The following is a 13,980-nucleotide window of genomic DNA, read 5'->3' as shown; positions in this document are numbered from 1 at the left end:
TAGTTCCAGCTACTCGGAAGGCTGAGGTGGAAGGATCGCCAGAGCCCAGCAAGTCGAGGCTGCGGTGGCTGGGAGCAGCCACTGCACTCCAGTCTGGGTGACAGAGTGAGACTCCAACTCAAAAAAAAAAAAAGAAAAAGAAAAACATTTTGTAAATTATACAAAAGCAGAACATATAATTAAACGCAAACAAGACAAACTCCCAAACAAAATACAAAACACGTTTTAACTTGTTGCAGCTTTCCAGACCCTCATCCCTCGGTTAGTTAACAGCACAGGGAGTGTGTACACATGACTGTGACTTGTCGGCGGCATGACTGCACATGTGTCAGGGACAGGGAAAGCCTGCTGAATCGAGGCCCTGTAGCAAAGCTTGAGCCCACAGGCTATTTATCCCCCCTGGCCTAGTGGTAACAGCCTGAGCTTCCGAGTCCTGTGGTAGCAGAAGATAAACCAGGCCACGCCCACTCACCGTCTCCTGCGGGCCTGTTTCTTGGCCTACAAAATGGGATCATTCTATTTACGTAATAGCACTACCGTGAGAATTAGATCAGATAAGTAAATCACTTAACACAATATCTAGAATATAGTAAATACTCAATAAATATTAGCTGTTATTATTCTAAAGTTCACATTTACAGAGCAACTAATAACTTTAAAAAGCCTTCTATATACGTGTGTATGTGTGTGTGCGCGTGCATTTTCATTTACTTAAGTATTTACTGAATAGCATATGCATCTGACTGTCAGAACAATTGTGAGGCACATCTGATAGTCCAAGGCAGGAGACACTCATTTTAAACTTTTGTTCTCAATAGTAAATATCATAAGTCATGCTACTTTCTGCAAGCTGACGTTCTTCTTGTGTGCTACTGTGGCCCTCATCTCTGCAGCCTGCCTACTTCTGCAGCCAGCCCACTCAGACCCTTCTCCCGATTCCTGGCTGCTCCGACAAGTACCAGCACGCAACCTACGACGTTATCGCTATGCACATGGCCGACCAGATTCCAGAAGGGCAAGGATGAGGTCAGTTATGTCTTTTGAGCCCCACAGAGGCTGCAGCTATGGAAAAATGAAAAGTCAGCTGTTGATAAGTTGCTGCCATCTACCCTTCATTACGAACGACATTTGGAAAAAAAGTAACTGGAGATTATTTCCAGTGTAGAATACACTCGGTTTCGAGGCACTGCATGAAAACACCTTATTCTCTATCAAAGGATATTTTCATGGTTGGGCGGGGCGCACACAAGAACTGTTCTGTTGATCTAGATATTACAGAATTGGGTTAAACTCTAGAGTCCTGCACGAGCACAGTATTTTGACAGGTCCTTGTATCACTTAGCAGGCGATCCATAACCAAAGCTGTCATCTCCCGAGGATGCTATGTGGGAAACCACCTGTTAATACAGGACGTCGGCGATCTGCAACCTGGAAGGCCCTCACCGGAACCTGAGCATGCTGGCGCCCTCATCACCAATGTCTAGCCTCCATCACGGTGAAAATTAACGTTTGCTGTTCAAGCCACCCAGTCTGTGGTACTTCGTTACAGCAGCTCAACATGTCTAAGACATCGCACTGCCACCATACCTTCGGTTTAATTTGTCCTTAGTCTTCTCGATGAGGAGAGGGAAAGGGAACAACAAGATGAGGTGAGAGGGCAAGGCGGAGCTTGGGACTCTGCTGGCCTGAAGAGCAGAGCACTGGACCCAGAAGGACACTAACGGCCAGGCTCAGGAGCCCTCAGATTTCCAGAACCGCTCCGGGCTCAGGAAGCCCAGATCATCCGGACCAACTGCCATCGTAATGCCTGAATCCCTGACTAGGTGCTTAGGCCCTCTGCCGACTGTCTTTGAGAAAAAGCAGTCATCGTCATTCAAGGTCCACACCGGACTCCTAGTTACTACAGACTGAGTCAAACCCTACCTCCCTGTGGCTTATCCCAGTGAAGCACCGTTCCACTCTGTGTGACAGCTGCTGAAAGTCGGCTGCCATGTCCTTCCTGAGGCTTCTCCACGCTAAACACCTACAGCTGTTCACTGAGTATGGGTTCGAGTCCCGCTCCATTCAGACGACCAGCCAATGAAAACTGAGGACCCTTAGAGGACAGCCAGCCCAAATCAGTGACTCCTGTCACGGGGTCACCACCACACAGCAGAGAGGAACGATTCCCTCCTTCCTTCTAGATGCCAACAGGACATGCAGGAGCATTTGCAGAATCATATCCTCTGATTCATTTTACGACTGCCCACGAAATCCATTCAATGTTTAAAAATTGCAGTGGTTAAGCTACGGCGTGCTGAAGAGAACCCTGGGTTAGAAGTCAGTGGATCTGAATCATGGTCCATTTCTGCCACTCAACTCTAAGTGACCGCAGGCAAGTCAAGTTCTTCATCTACAAGACAGGCAGCTAGACCAGATGCTGGACAGTCCCAGCCCAGCTCTCTTCCCTGTCACCTCCTGCCTCCATGCCAGTCTCCATTCTCCAGAGGAGCACTTGAGCCTCACCACTCCCTTGCCAGTGACCTTGGGAAAACAAAAAGTGGCTTTTCCTAATCAATACTTCAGGATATCCTGTACAAGCTAATAAAAGTCCACGCTTACCAGATTTGCAACTGTCTACTAAGTCGTCTTCCAGGATGACCCTCATAGATCGTGGAATGCTTCCAACAGATAGCCTCTGCACCTAGAGGAGAATGAAAACAGACTTGAGTGCTCAAAAACGTGCTGAGTGTCCAGGCGCCTAGCAGTATTTGAAGCTACTATTTTTATCTCACTGGCATTAACACACCATTCAATTGTGATGGGATTCAAGACATTTTTCTTAAAAGCTAGTCTTATCAACCTAAGCATTCACTAAAACTAGAGTAAAATAAAAGCACCAATATGGAGGATATCTCTAAATACAATCTGTCATGTGGATGGTCATGTGGATAGTAAACATGCTCCAACTACTCAATATAGTTACAAATAACCTAAGAACAAAGTTATCTATCTAGAAAAGAGGAACATTTCTTTCCTGAGATCTGATTGAAAGATCTCGGACAAATCACCCAGTCCCAATGATGATTCCTCAGTAAAAGAACCTGGTTTTACTCCATGTGGACATATGCCTAATAAAAAGACTGTTTCCCAGGCTCCCTCAAAGGTGGGTGTGGTCACAGGACTAAGTTCTGGCCAGCAAGATGCAAGCAGACATGCTGGAGGCGTCTTTCAGGGAGACTGCTTAAGTGAAGACTTGGTCAAGACGCTTTTGCCCATTCCTGCTTTCTCTTCTCTGACTACAACACACATGTGACAGTTGTAGCCACCATCCTGGACCACAGACAGCCATCAGAAGAGAAGCCTTGTGTTAAGAACAATGGAACAGAAGGATAGGAGTCTGAGTCTTCAACACTGAGCTAGCCTGGGACTGTCTATCTCTTGTCTGCTTTAGGTAAGAAAATAACCTTTGTGTTCAATTGGCAAGTACACGAAGATCAAGCTAGCCCTCACTTGTTAAAGAGTGTTTACGTGCACTTCGTTTGGTGCAGCAAGTTAATTGGGTATAAACTCCAAATCCTCTTCAGGGTTTTCTTAGAGACAGGGTCTCACTGTCACCCAGGGTCAGTGGTGTCATCATAGCTCGCTGCAGCCTCAAACTCCTGGGATCAAATAATCCTGCCACTTCAGCCTCTCAGGGAGCTGGGACTATAGGTGCGAGCCACCATGCCTGGCCACTCCAGTGTTTAGCACCCATTTAAGTGTTGATTAATCTCCTACCCCTCAGTTAAGTACAGCTTCCTAAATATTCACTTCTTTAGTATTAGCCTAATGCTTAAGCCATGCCACAACCTTCTTGTCAAAGCTCGATCTAAAAATATGAATTTGCATAGTTCCTGAAGACTGTAGGTGGACGAGTTTCAAGCTTGAGCTTCCAGAAAGTGATGAGACACATCCCTTTGTGTCCGTTCTGTGTTCCCTAGCCCTAACAATTTGCCCATAGAGCAAAAGCACTTCTTCTGACTTGTTACCTACTTCATGCATGTGATCACTTACCTGCTCCTGAATTTTGATTTCCTGGTAATCTCTACACCTGGCTGGAGATGAAGACAAGCCTGAGAGGCAAGTAAATTTAGAGGAATCACAGCTCTCCAAGCTGGGACATGAAGATGGCTGGCAGAAGGTGTAATATTGCTCAAAGTCGGCCTTGACCACAAACACATGCTTGCACTTGTTACACATGTAATCCCGCTCAAACTCCAGGACCTTCACCAGGCTTGTCCGAATCACGGTCCCAGTGACAGATAAAAAGTGTCCCACATCCTTGGTTTTAGGTATGTGCTCCCTCACCAGCTCAGGACAGACAGGCAAACCTGATAGGGAAGACAAAATAAACCCAAAAAACAGCATCAACTTATACCTTGACTCCATGGAATATATTCTTCTCATATTCCCCGGGACACAAATTATAATTTCTTTTTTTTTTAAATTTTTTCAATTTTATTTGAAAGATGTGGGGTACAATTCAGGGTTAGGCATACAAATGTTGATGATGCAGGTACCCTTGTTGATGAGGTGTGCCCCTCCCTCCCCTAGCAGTTTCCCTCAATTGACAATCCTACCCTCTCTCCCCTGGCAGTTTCCCTCTACTGCCAATTGCTTTCTGATAGTATTATAATTGTTCAAGGTCCACTTATGAGTGAGAACATATGGTGCTCTGTTCTTTGTTTCTGTGATAGATCACTGAGTATGATCGACTCTAAATCCATCCAAGTTGCTGCGAAATCCTTATGTTTGTCCTTCTTTATGGCTGTGTAATATTCCATTAAATGTACCACATTTTTTTAACCCAGTCCATCTTTGATGGGCAGCATGGTTGGTTCCATCTTTTTGCTATTGTGAATAGAGCTGCAACAAATTTGCCTACTGACAAATTATAATTTCAAAAAACAAATCTCTGTATTTTACTTAAGAAAAGTAAAATCACCGGGTAAGGTGGCTCATTCTCGTAATCCCAACACTTTGGGAGGTGGAGGCGAGAGGATTGCCTGAGCTCAGAGGTTTGAGATCAGTCTGGCCAACTTGGCAAGTCCTCGTCTCTACAATAAATAAAAAAATTAGCCAGGTGTGGTGGTGCGCACCTATGGTTCTGCATACTGGGAAGGCTGTTCTGCATACTGGGCAGGCTGAGGCGGAAAGATCATCTGAGCCCAGCAGGTCAAGGCTGCAGTAGCCATGAGTGCGCCACTGCACTCCAGCCTGGGCGACAGAGTGAGACTCTGACTCAGAAAAAAGGAAAGAAAAGGAAAAAAGGAGTCTTGCGCAGGGCACATCAGTTCACGCCTGTAATCCCAGCACTTTGGGAGACTGAGGCAGGAGGATGGCTTGAGCCCAGGAGTTTGAGATCAGCCTGGGTGAGAGTGAGACCTCGTCCTTACAAAAAATAAGGTGGTGCTCGCTTTGTAGTCCCATCTGCTGGGGAAGCTGAGACGAGAGGATTGCCTGAAGCCAGCAGGTAGAGGCTGCGGCGGGCGTGAGCATGCCACCACACTCCAGCCTGAGCAACAGAGTGAGACTCCGACTCAAAAGAAACGAAAAAAGAAAAGTAAAATCAACTCAGTTAAGAGAATACAAAGAATTATTCCAAATAACAACAATCAGTAGATGCCTGTTCAAAGCACGTGGCTAGGTGATATGACGACAAACACCTCAAAGGCGGTGGAGTCGCGCAAGAAGGTTATCTCAGCAGATCTAAATATGGCATAAAGTTGTAAGCACATTGAACGAAGAGTATGCTACTGCTGCTCGCCACCATAAAGGCGGTTGATGGCTCTGAGTAAACCACAGAGCAGACTGATAAACTGCTGGCGGCATGGTGGCCAAAGAGTTCCAAAGTGCTCGAAAGTCATTGCTTTTTCCACTTAGACTCAGGATTTACTGATACACAAACCTGACAGTGCTTTCAAGCTTTGACTTACCTAGATGTTAACCCACAGCATCGTTTTACCCTTTATAAGCCTTGTGTTTTCAACATTAAAAAACAGGCCACTTTTAAAAAGGTGCAAAATGTCAAAGAAAATTCTTATGTGGAAATGCCCTTCCTCACGTTTGGCTACAACGCACCACTGGAGTGGAAAGGGGTGGTGGTCAAGGCTACCTCCCCACAGGTTTATCGAGACAGCGTTTGTCAGGCGGGTTCATGACCCGTGTCTGTCGTCTTGTCCTCAGAACGTGGTGGCTCAAAAGCCAGGGAAGTGCGGACGCCAGAGTCTGAGCTGCCAGAGTGTCCAGTTCGTGAGAAATAACCACAATAGGCATCATCATCATTCCTCAGCTTTCGGTGGTCAGCGTGCTTTTTTCCCTGCTGACACTGCTGCGCTGAAAGCCGGAGAGCAATAACTACTCCCCGAAGGCAGTTCAGGAAGCAGGGGAAAAGGCAAACTTGTCAGCACCACTGAAGGTTTGAGGTGCCAGGCTACGTAAGCCTGCCGTTACAGGTGAGGAGGCTAGGCAGACGTGGATCTTCTCTGCTGGCTGGCTGAGACTGTCTCTACACAGTGTGTGCCGAACAGATAGATACACAAGACAGGCCTTGCCAGCATCTGACACCTGACTGCCTTTCCTGCGCTTCCAAGGCTGACTCGCCCATTTTCTGATAAACCTATTTTTTGTTGGTATTAATCCAGATTTCATCACATTGTGCACTGGGGAAGCCGGCTTTCTGTTCCTATCCCAGACTGTTCAGACACAAGAAAGAATTAGGAGATCTGTCTCCGACTGGAACCTTCTGGGGCCTTTTACCTTTCTTTCATGCCCCACAAGATTTCAATTAAGATGCAATTTACATGCCATAAAACGGACCCTATAACGTGTCCAGTCAGCGCTCCTCGGTGTCTTCACGATATCGTAACTAGATTCATGACAACCATCCCCACGACCTAACTCCAGAGCATTTTGTCACTGCAAAAAGAAGCGCTCTGCCCCCTGCCCAGTGGCACGCAATCCACATGTTCCCTACCCCAACTGCTCGCAACCAATAGTGTACTTTTGGTCTCTATGAATTCACCTATTCTGGACATTTTATATACAGATGTTCCTTGACTTACAATGGGGTTGCAATCCAAAAAACCCATTGTAAATGGAGAATATTGTAAGTCACAAACGCATTTGATACTCCTAACCTACCAAACATCATAGCTTTGCCTAGCCTATCTTACACGTTCAGAACATGCTAAGTCAACCTACAGCTGGGCAACATTACCTAATACAAAGTCTACCAAGTAATAGAGTGTTCAATATCTTCTGTAATTTCGTGACTACTATACTGAAAGTGAAAATCAGAATGGTTTACGGGTACTTGAAGTACAGTTTCTACCGAGTGTGTATCACTTTCCCATAGTCATAAACTTGAAAACCCTTCAGTTGAACCATCATAAGTCAGGAATACATGAATGGAATCATATACTGTGTAGCCTTTTCAATCTGGCTTCATTCACTTAGCATAGTATTTTCAAGATTCATCCACATTGAAACATAAACAGTACTTAATTTCTTTTTATGGCTGAATAATATGTCACTGGGTGGATGGACCACATTTTGTTTGTCTACTTATTAGGTGATTGACTTTCTAGCTGTTATGAATAACACTATAAAGGTTCACGTGCAAGTTTTTCTGTGAACACCTGTTTGCAGTTTTCGTAGATGTTCACCTAAGAGGCAGAACTTCTGAGTGATATGGTTGCTAGAAGAATGTTAAAAATAACTTTGTATCTGTGAGAGGTCACTGGGTCCTCTCGATTATCTGTATACAGAAGAGTACTCCAGTGGGAAACATGATGTTTTGCCTAATGTGCTTCTTAAAACAGAAACAGAATCTCCTAACAATTACTTCCAAGAAGATGTGGAAGGCAAAGAGGAGACTAAGAAAAAAAAAGAATGGGTGAAGAAAACTTATTTTAACAATAACTTCTTTGGATCTTTGAAACGTTCTTTCTTTCTTCCTTAGCCCTAAAGAAATATTATTGCCTTCCATTTCAACTCCCCTATTCCAGTTCTGCTTCAGGTACAAATTGATTACTTAGCTTAAATTATTAAAACTTGAGAAAAACTAAGATCAGGGTCGGCCCAGTGGCTCGCACCTGTAATCCCAGATCTTCGGGAGGCGGAGGTGAGAGGACTGCCTGAGCCTAGAGGTTCAAGACCAGCCTGCGCAGCTTGGCAAGACCTTTTCTCTATGATAAATCACAAAATTACCCCGGTATGGTGGCATACGCCTGTGGTTCCAGAAGGACTGCCTGAGCTCAGGAGTAGAGGCCGTGTAGTCCTAAGCGTGCCCCTGTACTCCAACCTGAGCAACAGAGTGAGATTATGACTCAGAAAAGAAAAAGGAAAGAAAGCAGAAAAAGAAAAAGAGAAGAGATGAAAAAACTAAGATCACCAGACCCAGATTATAGACAGTGTTGTGTTATTCTGAGGCCACGCACAACGGAAGAATGCCCAGTATACACTACAGATTGCCTAGTGTAACTTAAGAGTCTTTGGGTTTTCCACGTAATAAGAGGAAGCAAAGCCAAACCGCACTTCTCTTTTGGAGGGCGGGTCCCTTGTTCGTGTAGCACAGGCTTCTCCCACCAGGAACGCATTGGCATCAGTGTGCCAGCTGGTATTGTTGAGAGAGGCTGCGTTCAACTTCAGTAAATTTTCTTTGGAGGTTCTTTCAACGCATTTGCCCATTTCGTGATGGGTGACTTATGAGTGCACCTGTGAACACCACCCTGAGTGTTCAGCAGTTTTTGACCAGAAACAGCATGACCCCAATGCCCCATCTACCTATTCACCCAATCTTGCCACGAGGAACTTTTTTGGTTTCCTAGGATAAAAAAAAAATCCTCACAGGGAAACGTTTTGCTGACATGGAAGAAGTGAAACAAAAAAACAGTGGAAGCACCGAAAGGCATCAAAATTGATGAGTTCAAAAATCGTTTTAAGCAGTGTTTCCACTGCTTGATGGGTGTATTGCATCAAATGGAAAGCACTCTGAAGGTGACTGAAGTTTAAACATGTAAGAATAACTATACAATTTTTTTTTTTTTTTTTTTTTGAGACAGAGTCTCACTCCTTCGCTCAGGCTGGATGGAGTGCAGTGGAATGTTCACGGCCATGCCAACGTCAACCTGCCGGGCTCCAGCGATCCTTCCGCCTCAGCCTTTCAAGTCGCCAGAACTATAGGTACGCGCTACCACCCCGGCTAATTTTTGATTTATTGTAGAGACAAGGTCTCGCCAGGTTGCCTGGACTGGAACCTGCGGGCTCAGGCAATCCACTTGCCTTGGTTACCAAAGTGCTGGGATGACAGGCTGAGCCACCAAGCCCAGCCCATATACAATTTTTGATAAATAAATTACATTTTGGGGGTTCCCACTTGTACATAAATGATGAAGTCTTATAAACACAGCTTAAAAACACAGCTATGTGTATTTTAATTGTAGTCTTTTTTCCTAGAAAGCTGCCTTTCTATATCATCATCTCTGACCTTTCAGTAACCAAAGAACAAAGACACTTTTGGAATAGAGATAAGTTCATGTTGATTACTTTAGGTTCAAGGTCCTCTGAATATAGTCTCTGGATGCAGGTCAGCATCACCTGGGAGATAGTGGAAAGGCAGATTCTTGGGCTCTACTCCCAGACCTCGTCAACTATAAACCGGGGGTGAGCCCAGAAATCATTGTTTTAGCAGGCCTTCCAGGGGATTCTCAAGTCCATGCACGTCTGAGAACCACTGCTTTAAAGAGCACATGATTGCTTTCTTTATCTTTTACTTTGGTACAAACTATGTATTTTGAACATCTTTTCTCTAAACCATTGGAAATACTACATTAACTTTAGACTAATAAAATTCCCAGAAGACAAAGTAAAAAATGTTAGATGTAAGAATAAAGTTCAGTGCATATTCCAGAAAAAGAAATTCGGAAACTATCTTGTGTTCCGAAGGAGACTAAACCACAGAGGCATCCTGGGTTTTAACGACTGAACGCCTCGCCTGGAGTGCAAGGTGAAGGTGAAGGTGGAACGTACCCCACATCAAACTGCTTCTATCCCCTGATCTTTCACACACGATCATTCTGCTTTCAACACTCCCTAGCACCTCTTGGTCTTATCTTCTCTTCATGACAACTCCGGCGATCTCCTAGGAGAATTCACTCCGTGTTCTGGGAGCAAATATACCTTACATGTATTTTGAGTGAGGAATACATCACATGACATTAAAGTTACCACTAAGCTCCTTTACAGTCATGTCTGACGTGTACATATGCACAGATCTTAGGCATACATATACCATCTGACCATGTAGCCGGCTCCCTGCCAGTCCTGAGCTCCTTGAAAGGACTATACCATACTCTTTTGGGTTTCCCAAGAGCCCAGCAAACGCCTCTGCATGTTATGTTTGTAGCAGGAATGTAACTATGGTAGTAGCACAATTTACAATTTACATTTTCAGAGAAGAATTGAAAAACAGGCCAAATTCACCTGAAACCGACAGGGTCACTTATACAGACACAATCTTATCATTTAAATTGAGCACGAAAGTTTATCTAAAAATAAGGGTAGCCTAAAACTATTTCCTAAATACCATCTCAACAACATTAACTCAAGTCCCCTTTAACAATTCTTCTGCAAACTTATTAAAAAGGAACATGTATTCTAGATTACCTAGTGTCCTAACGCCTAATGATTAATCATCTTTATAATTTCATCCTAGCAAGTGTCACTGCAGATAAAATTTTTAACTTAAACCGACTGTCTGGTCTTTCTGGGAATCTGAACTTGCCTCTAAGCAGTTCTACTAGAGTGACTCCTCACCTTTTTGGAATGATTGCAAATTATTCCAAAGGATTGTTAATTATAAAACCCCACCCTTCTCAAACGTACTGTAAGTATTTATTTTTAAACAAAAGGGCATGTTGTGTTCTCCAATTAATGACAGATTGCCTTATGTGTTCTAGAGTCTGCTTTTTAATTCACGTGATCCTTCTTTCCCATAAATAGACCACCTTCATTTGTTTATATAAAATGACATATTTAAATTTTTTTAATGGGGGGCTGACAAGAACTCTAGAGGTAGTTTGCACGTGAAGAAACTGAGGCTAGTGAGAGACAGTAATTCGTCAAGTTTCTCAGCCTAGGGTGTAAGCTCTAACCAGGTATCCTCTAAATTCACTTCTTTTCACCATCTCATACTATGCCGTCCAAGAAGTGAATTCCACACAATGAGCTAATGAAAAATTGTTATACTGCAGTGTCACATTTCCCTAAAAGTCTTAAGAGTTCCATAGAATTCATAATTCAACTCTATCCACCTTGTTAAAAAAAAAATCACTTTTTTTTTTTCGAGTTGGAGTCTCACTCTGTTGCCCAGACTGGAGTGCAGCGCCGCTCCCGGCCACCACAGCCTCCACCTGCCGGGCCCCGGCGATCCTTCCGCTTCCACCTTGAGAGTAGCCGGAATTACAGGCACGCGCTACCACGCCCGGCTGATTTTTTGATTTATTGTAGAGATGAGGTCTCGCCAAGTTGCCCAGGTGGGTCATGAACCCACAGGCTCAGGCCATCCACTCACCTCGGCCTCCCAAGGCGTGCGATGACAGGCTGAGCCACTGAGCTCGGCTAAAAAAATCACTTTTAAAACAAAGAGAAGGGCTAGGCACAGCGATTCATGCCTATAATCCCAGTGTTGTGTGAGACTGAGTCAGGCCTGGCCAGGATTTCAAGACTAGCCTAGGGAACGTCGCAGGACCACGTCTCTCCAAAAATAAAAATAAAACAAAAATTAAAAGTCGGTCAGGCATGGTGGCCCACATCCGCAGTCCGAGCTGGGAGGCTGAGGTTGAAGGACGACTGAGTCCCGCAGGCTGAGGCCTCGAGGAGCTGCGATCGCACAGCCGCACTTCAGCCTGGGTGACAGAGTGAGACTGTCTCTAAAAGTAATTAAAAATTTAAAGAATAAAACAGTCCGGGCTTGGTGGCTCAGCCTGCAACCCCACGCCTTGGGAGGCCGAGGTGAGAGAATTGCCTGAGCCCGCGGGTTCGAGAGTCACCTGGGCAACTTGGCGAGACCTCATCTCTACAATCAATCAAAAAATCAGCCGGGTGTGGTAGCGCGCACCTGTATTTCCAGCTACTCGGAAGGCTGAGGCGGAGGGATCGCTGGGCCCAGCAGGTCGAGGCTGTGGTGGCCGGCAGCGGCCACTGCACTCCAGTCTGGGCAACAGAGTGAGACTCCAACTCAAAAAAAATAAATAAATAAAAAATAATAAAAATAAAACAAAGTGAAGAATTTCTGGGGGCAGGAATTCAAGTACACATCTTTGCCACCACAGTTGCTGACTGTTTCACTGTAGTTTCTATTTTTTTTTTAGTTAGCATCTCTCTATCGCCCAGGCTCACAGCCACCCCTGTCGACCTCCTGGGCTCAGGTGATCCTTCTGCCTCAGCCTTCCAAGCAGCTGGAACTACAGGCCTTTGCTACCACACCCGGTTAATTTTTTTTATTTATTGTAGAGACGAGGTCTCTCCAAGTTGCCCGGGCTGGGCTCGAACCCGCGGGCTCAGGCAATCCCTTCGTCTTGGCCTCCCAAAGTGCTGGGATAGCAGGCTGAGCCACCAAGACCAGCCCACTATAGTTTCTTAAAAATTGAGACACTTAATCTGTCATGCATTCAACAAAAATTTATTGAGTGCCTGGCAGGTAGACAGACAACGCTAATCTTGAGATATACAAATAATTAATTTCCTAAAATAAATGTGACAACCCCTGGCCAGGATCTACCACTTTTCTAGCTCTTGTATTACCACTTCTTTCATTATTAGTAGTCACAAAAGCTCAGAAAGCTGCTTTGGGTTACAATTTTACACACACACACACACACACACACACACACACACGGAATCACACAGACACACAAGTACACTGTTGTCTCTCTCTGCAGCGTCCCTTGCTTCCACTGACACTACTTGTGCCCTGATCTCAGGGAACAGTCATTTATGCCCCCAAAGAATCAATTACATGACACAGACATATTTTAAGTATAAGTATCAGTTATTTCTTAGTGCCCCGGGTTCCACATGTGTCCCATTTCCCCAAAATCTTTCTAGAAGACAACATGGCAGTAAAGCCCTTAAGTGCCTCACCTGACATCCTGGCATGAAGATTCTGCTTCATGGAGACGCCCGCAGGCTGGGAAAGGGCCTGGAGTATGGCCCAGGCTGCCCTCCGCAGTGCACTGTCAAAAACAGCAAGTGCCTGGTCGGGGAGCACAGTGAAAAGTGCCCCAACCTCCATGTTGGTCTCGAAAAGGGTCATGGCATTAACCACAACTGGGTAATGCGCATCTTCGTCTCTCTCCTTCAAGATGAGAAGAATATCATGCTTATGGAATTCTGAGACATATGACTCAAACACTTGACCCACCAGGGTAACTTGATCGCTATTCATCTTGAATCCAGGTTCCTAAAGAGAAAGAAAAAAAATCATACTATGCCTCCGACAGTCAAGATTTATACACAGTCTAACAAAAATGACTGTTTGCTTATAAAGCATCCTGGCTTCGAGTCCCACTATAATCACAAAGCAATACCTGATTTCGAATCTTTATTAGATCTGAATTGTGTGTTACAGTCACTTGGTACATGCGCTTTAAAAATGAATAAAGTTAAATCTAAATCCAAAAATTATGTTAGTACAGATTATCCAAGTCCAAGAGGGTCCCCAGCATTTCCCCTATCTTTTCCCAAAACTCCCTCTCCATTAGCCCTACAATGTATTGACATATAGTCATGCACCAAATAACATTTCAGGACTGCATATAGAAAGGTGGACCCATGAAATTACAATACCGTATTCTCACTGTGCCTTTTCTATGTTTAGACACACACACGTCATTGTGTGACAGTTGCCTAGAGTTCAGTGACATGCTGCACAGGTCTGTAGCCTGGGCGCAATAG

General features: G+C 44.7%; 1 protein-coding gene across 1 annotated transcript in view; it reads right to left on the bottom strand.

Annotated features, from left to right (window-relative positions):
* Nucleotides 1–13,478, bottom strand: part of MCM9 (minichromosome maintenance 9 homologous recombination repair factor) — a 21,588-nt gene extending 8,110 nt beyond the window's left edge. The window contains exons 1-3 of the mRNA XM_008049125.2: nt 13,168–13,478; nt 4,036–4,352; nt 2,602–2,683 (exon numbers count right to left, since the gene is read on the bottom strand). Of these exons, the coding sequence (XP_008047316.1) occupies nt 2,602–2,683; nt 4,036–4,352; nt 13,168–13,471 (703 nt within the window). The 5' untranslated portion in view covers nt 13,472–13,478. The remainder of the gene's footprint in view (nt 1–2,601; nt 2,684–4,035; nt 4,353–13,167) is intronic.
* Nucleotides 13,479–13,980: the final 502 nt, after the last annotated feature.

The sequence above is a fragment of the Carlito syrichta genome, unplaced genomic scaffold, assembly GCF_000164805.1.
Source record: "Carlito syrichta isolate Samal-C Ts95f unplaced genomic scaffold, Tarsius_syrichta-2.0.1 Scaffold130560, whole genome shotgun sequence".
Lineage (NCBI taxonomy): Eukaryota > Metazoa > Chordata > Mammalia > Primates > Tarsiidae > Carlito > Carlito syrichta.
Note: the sequence above shows the minus strand (reverse complement) of the source record. Positions and strands in the feature narration are given on the sequence as shown.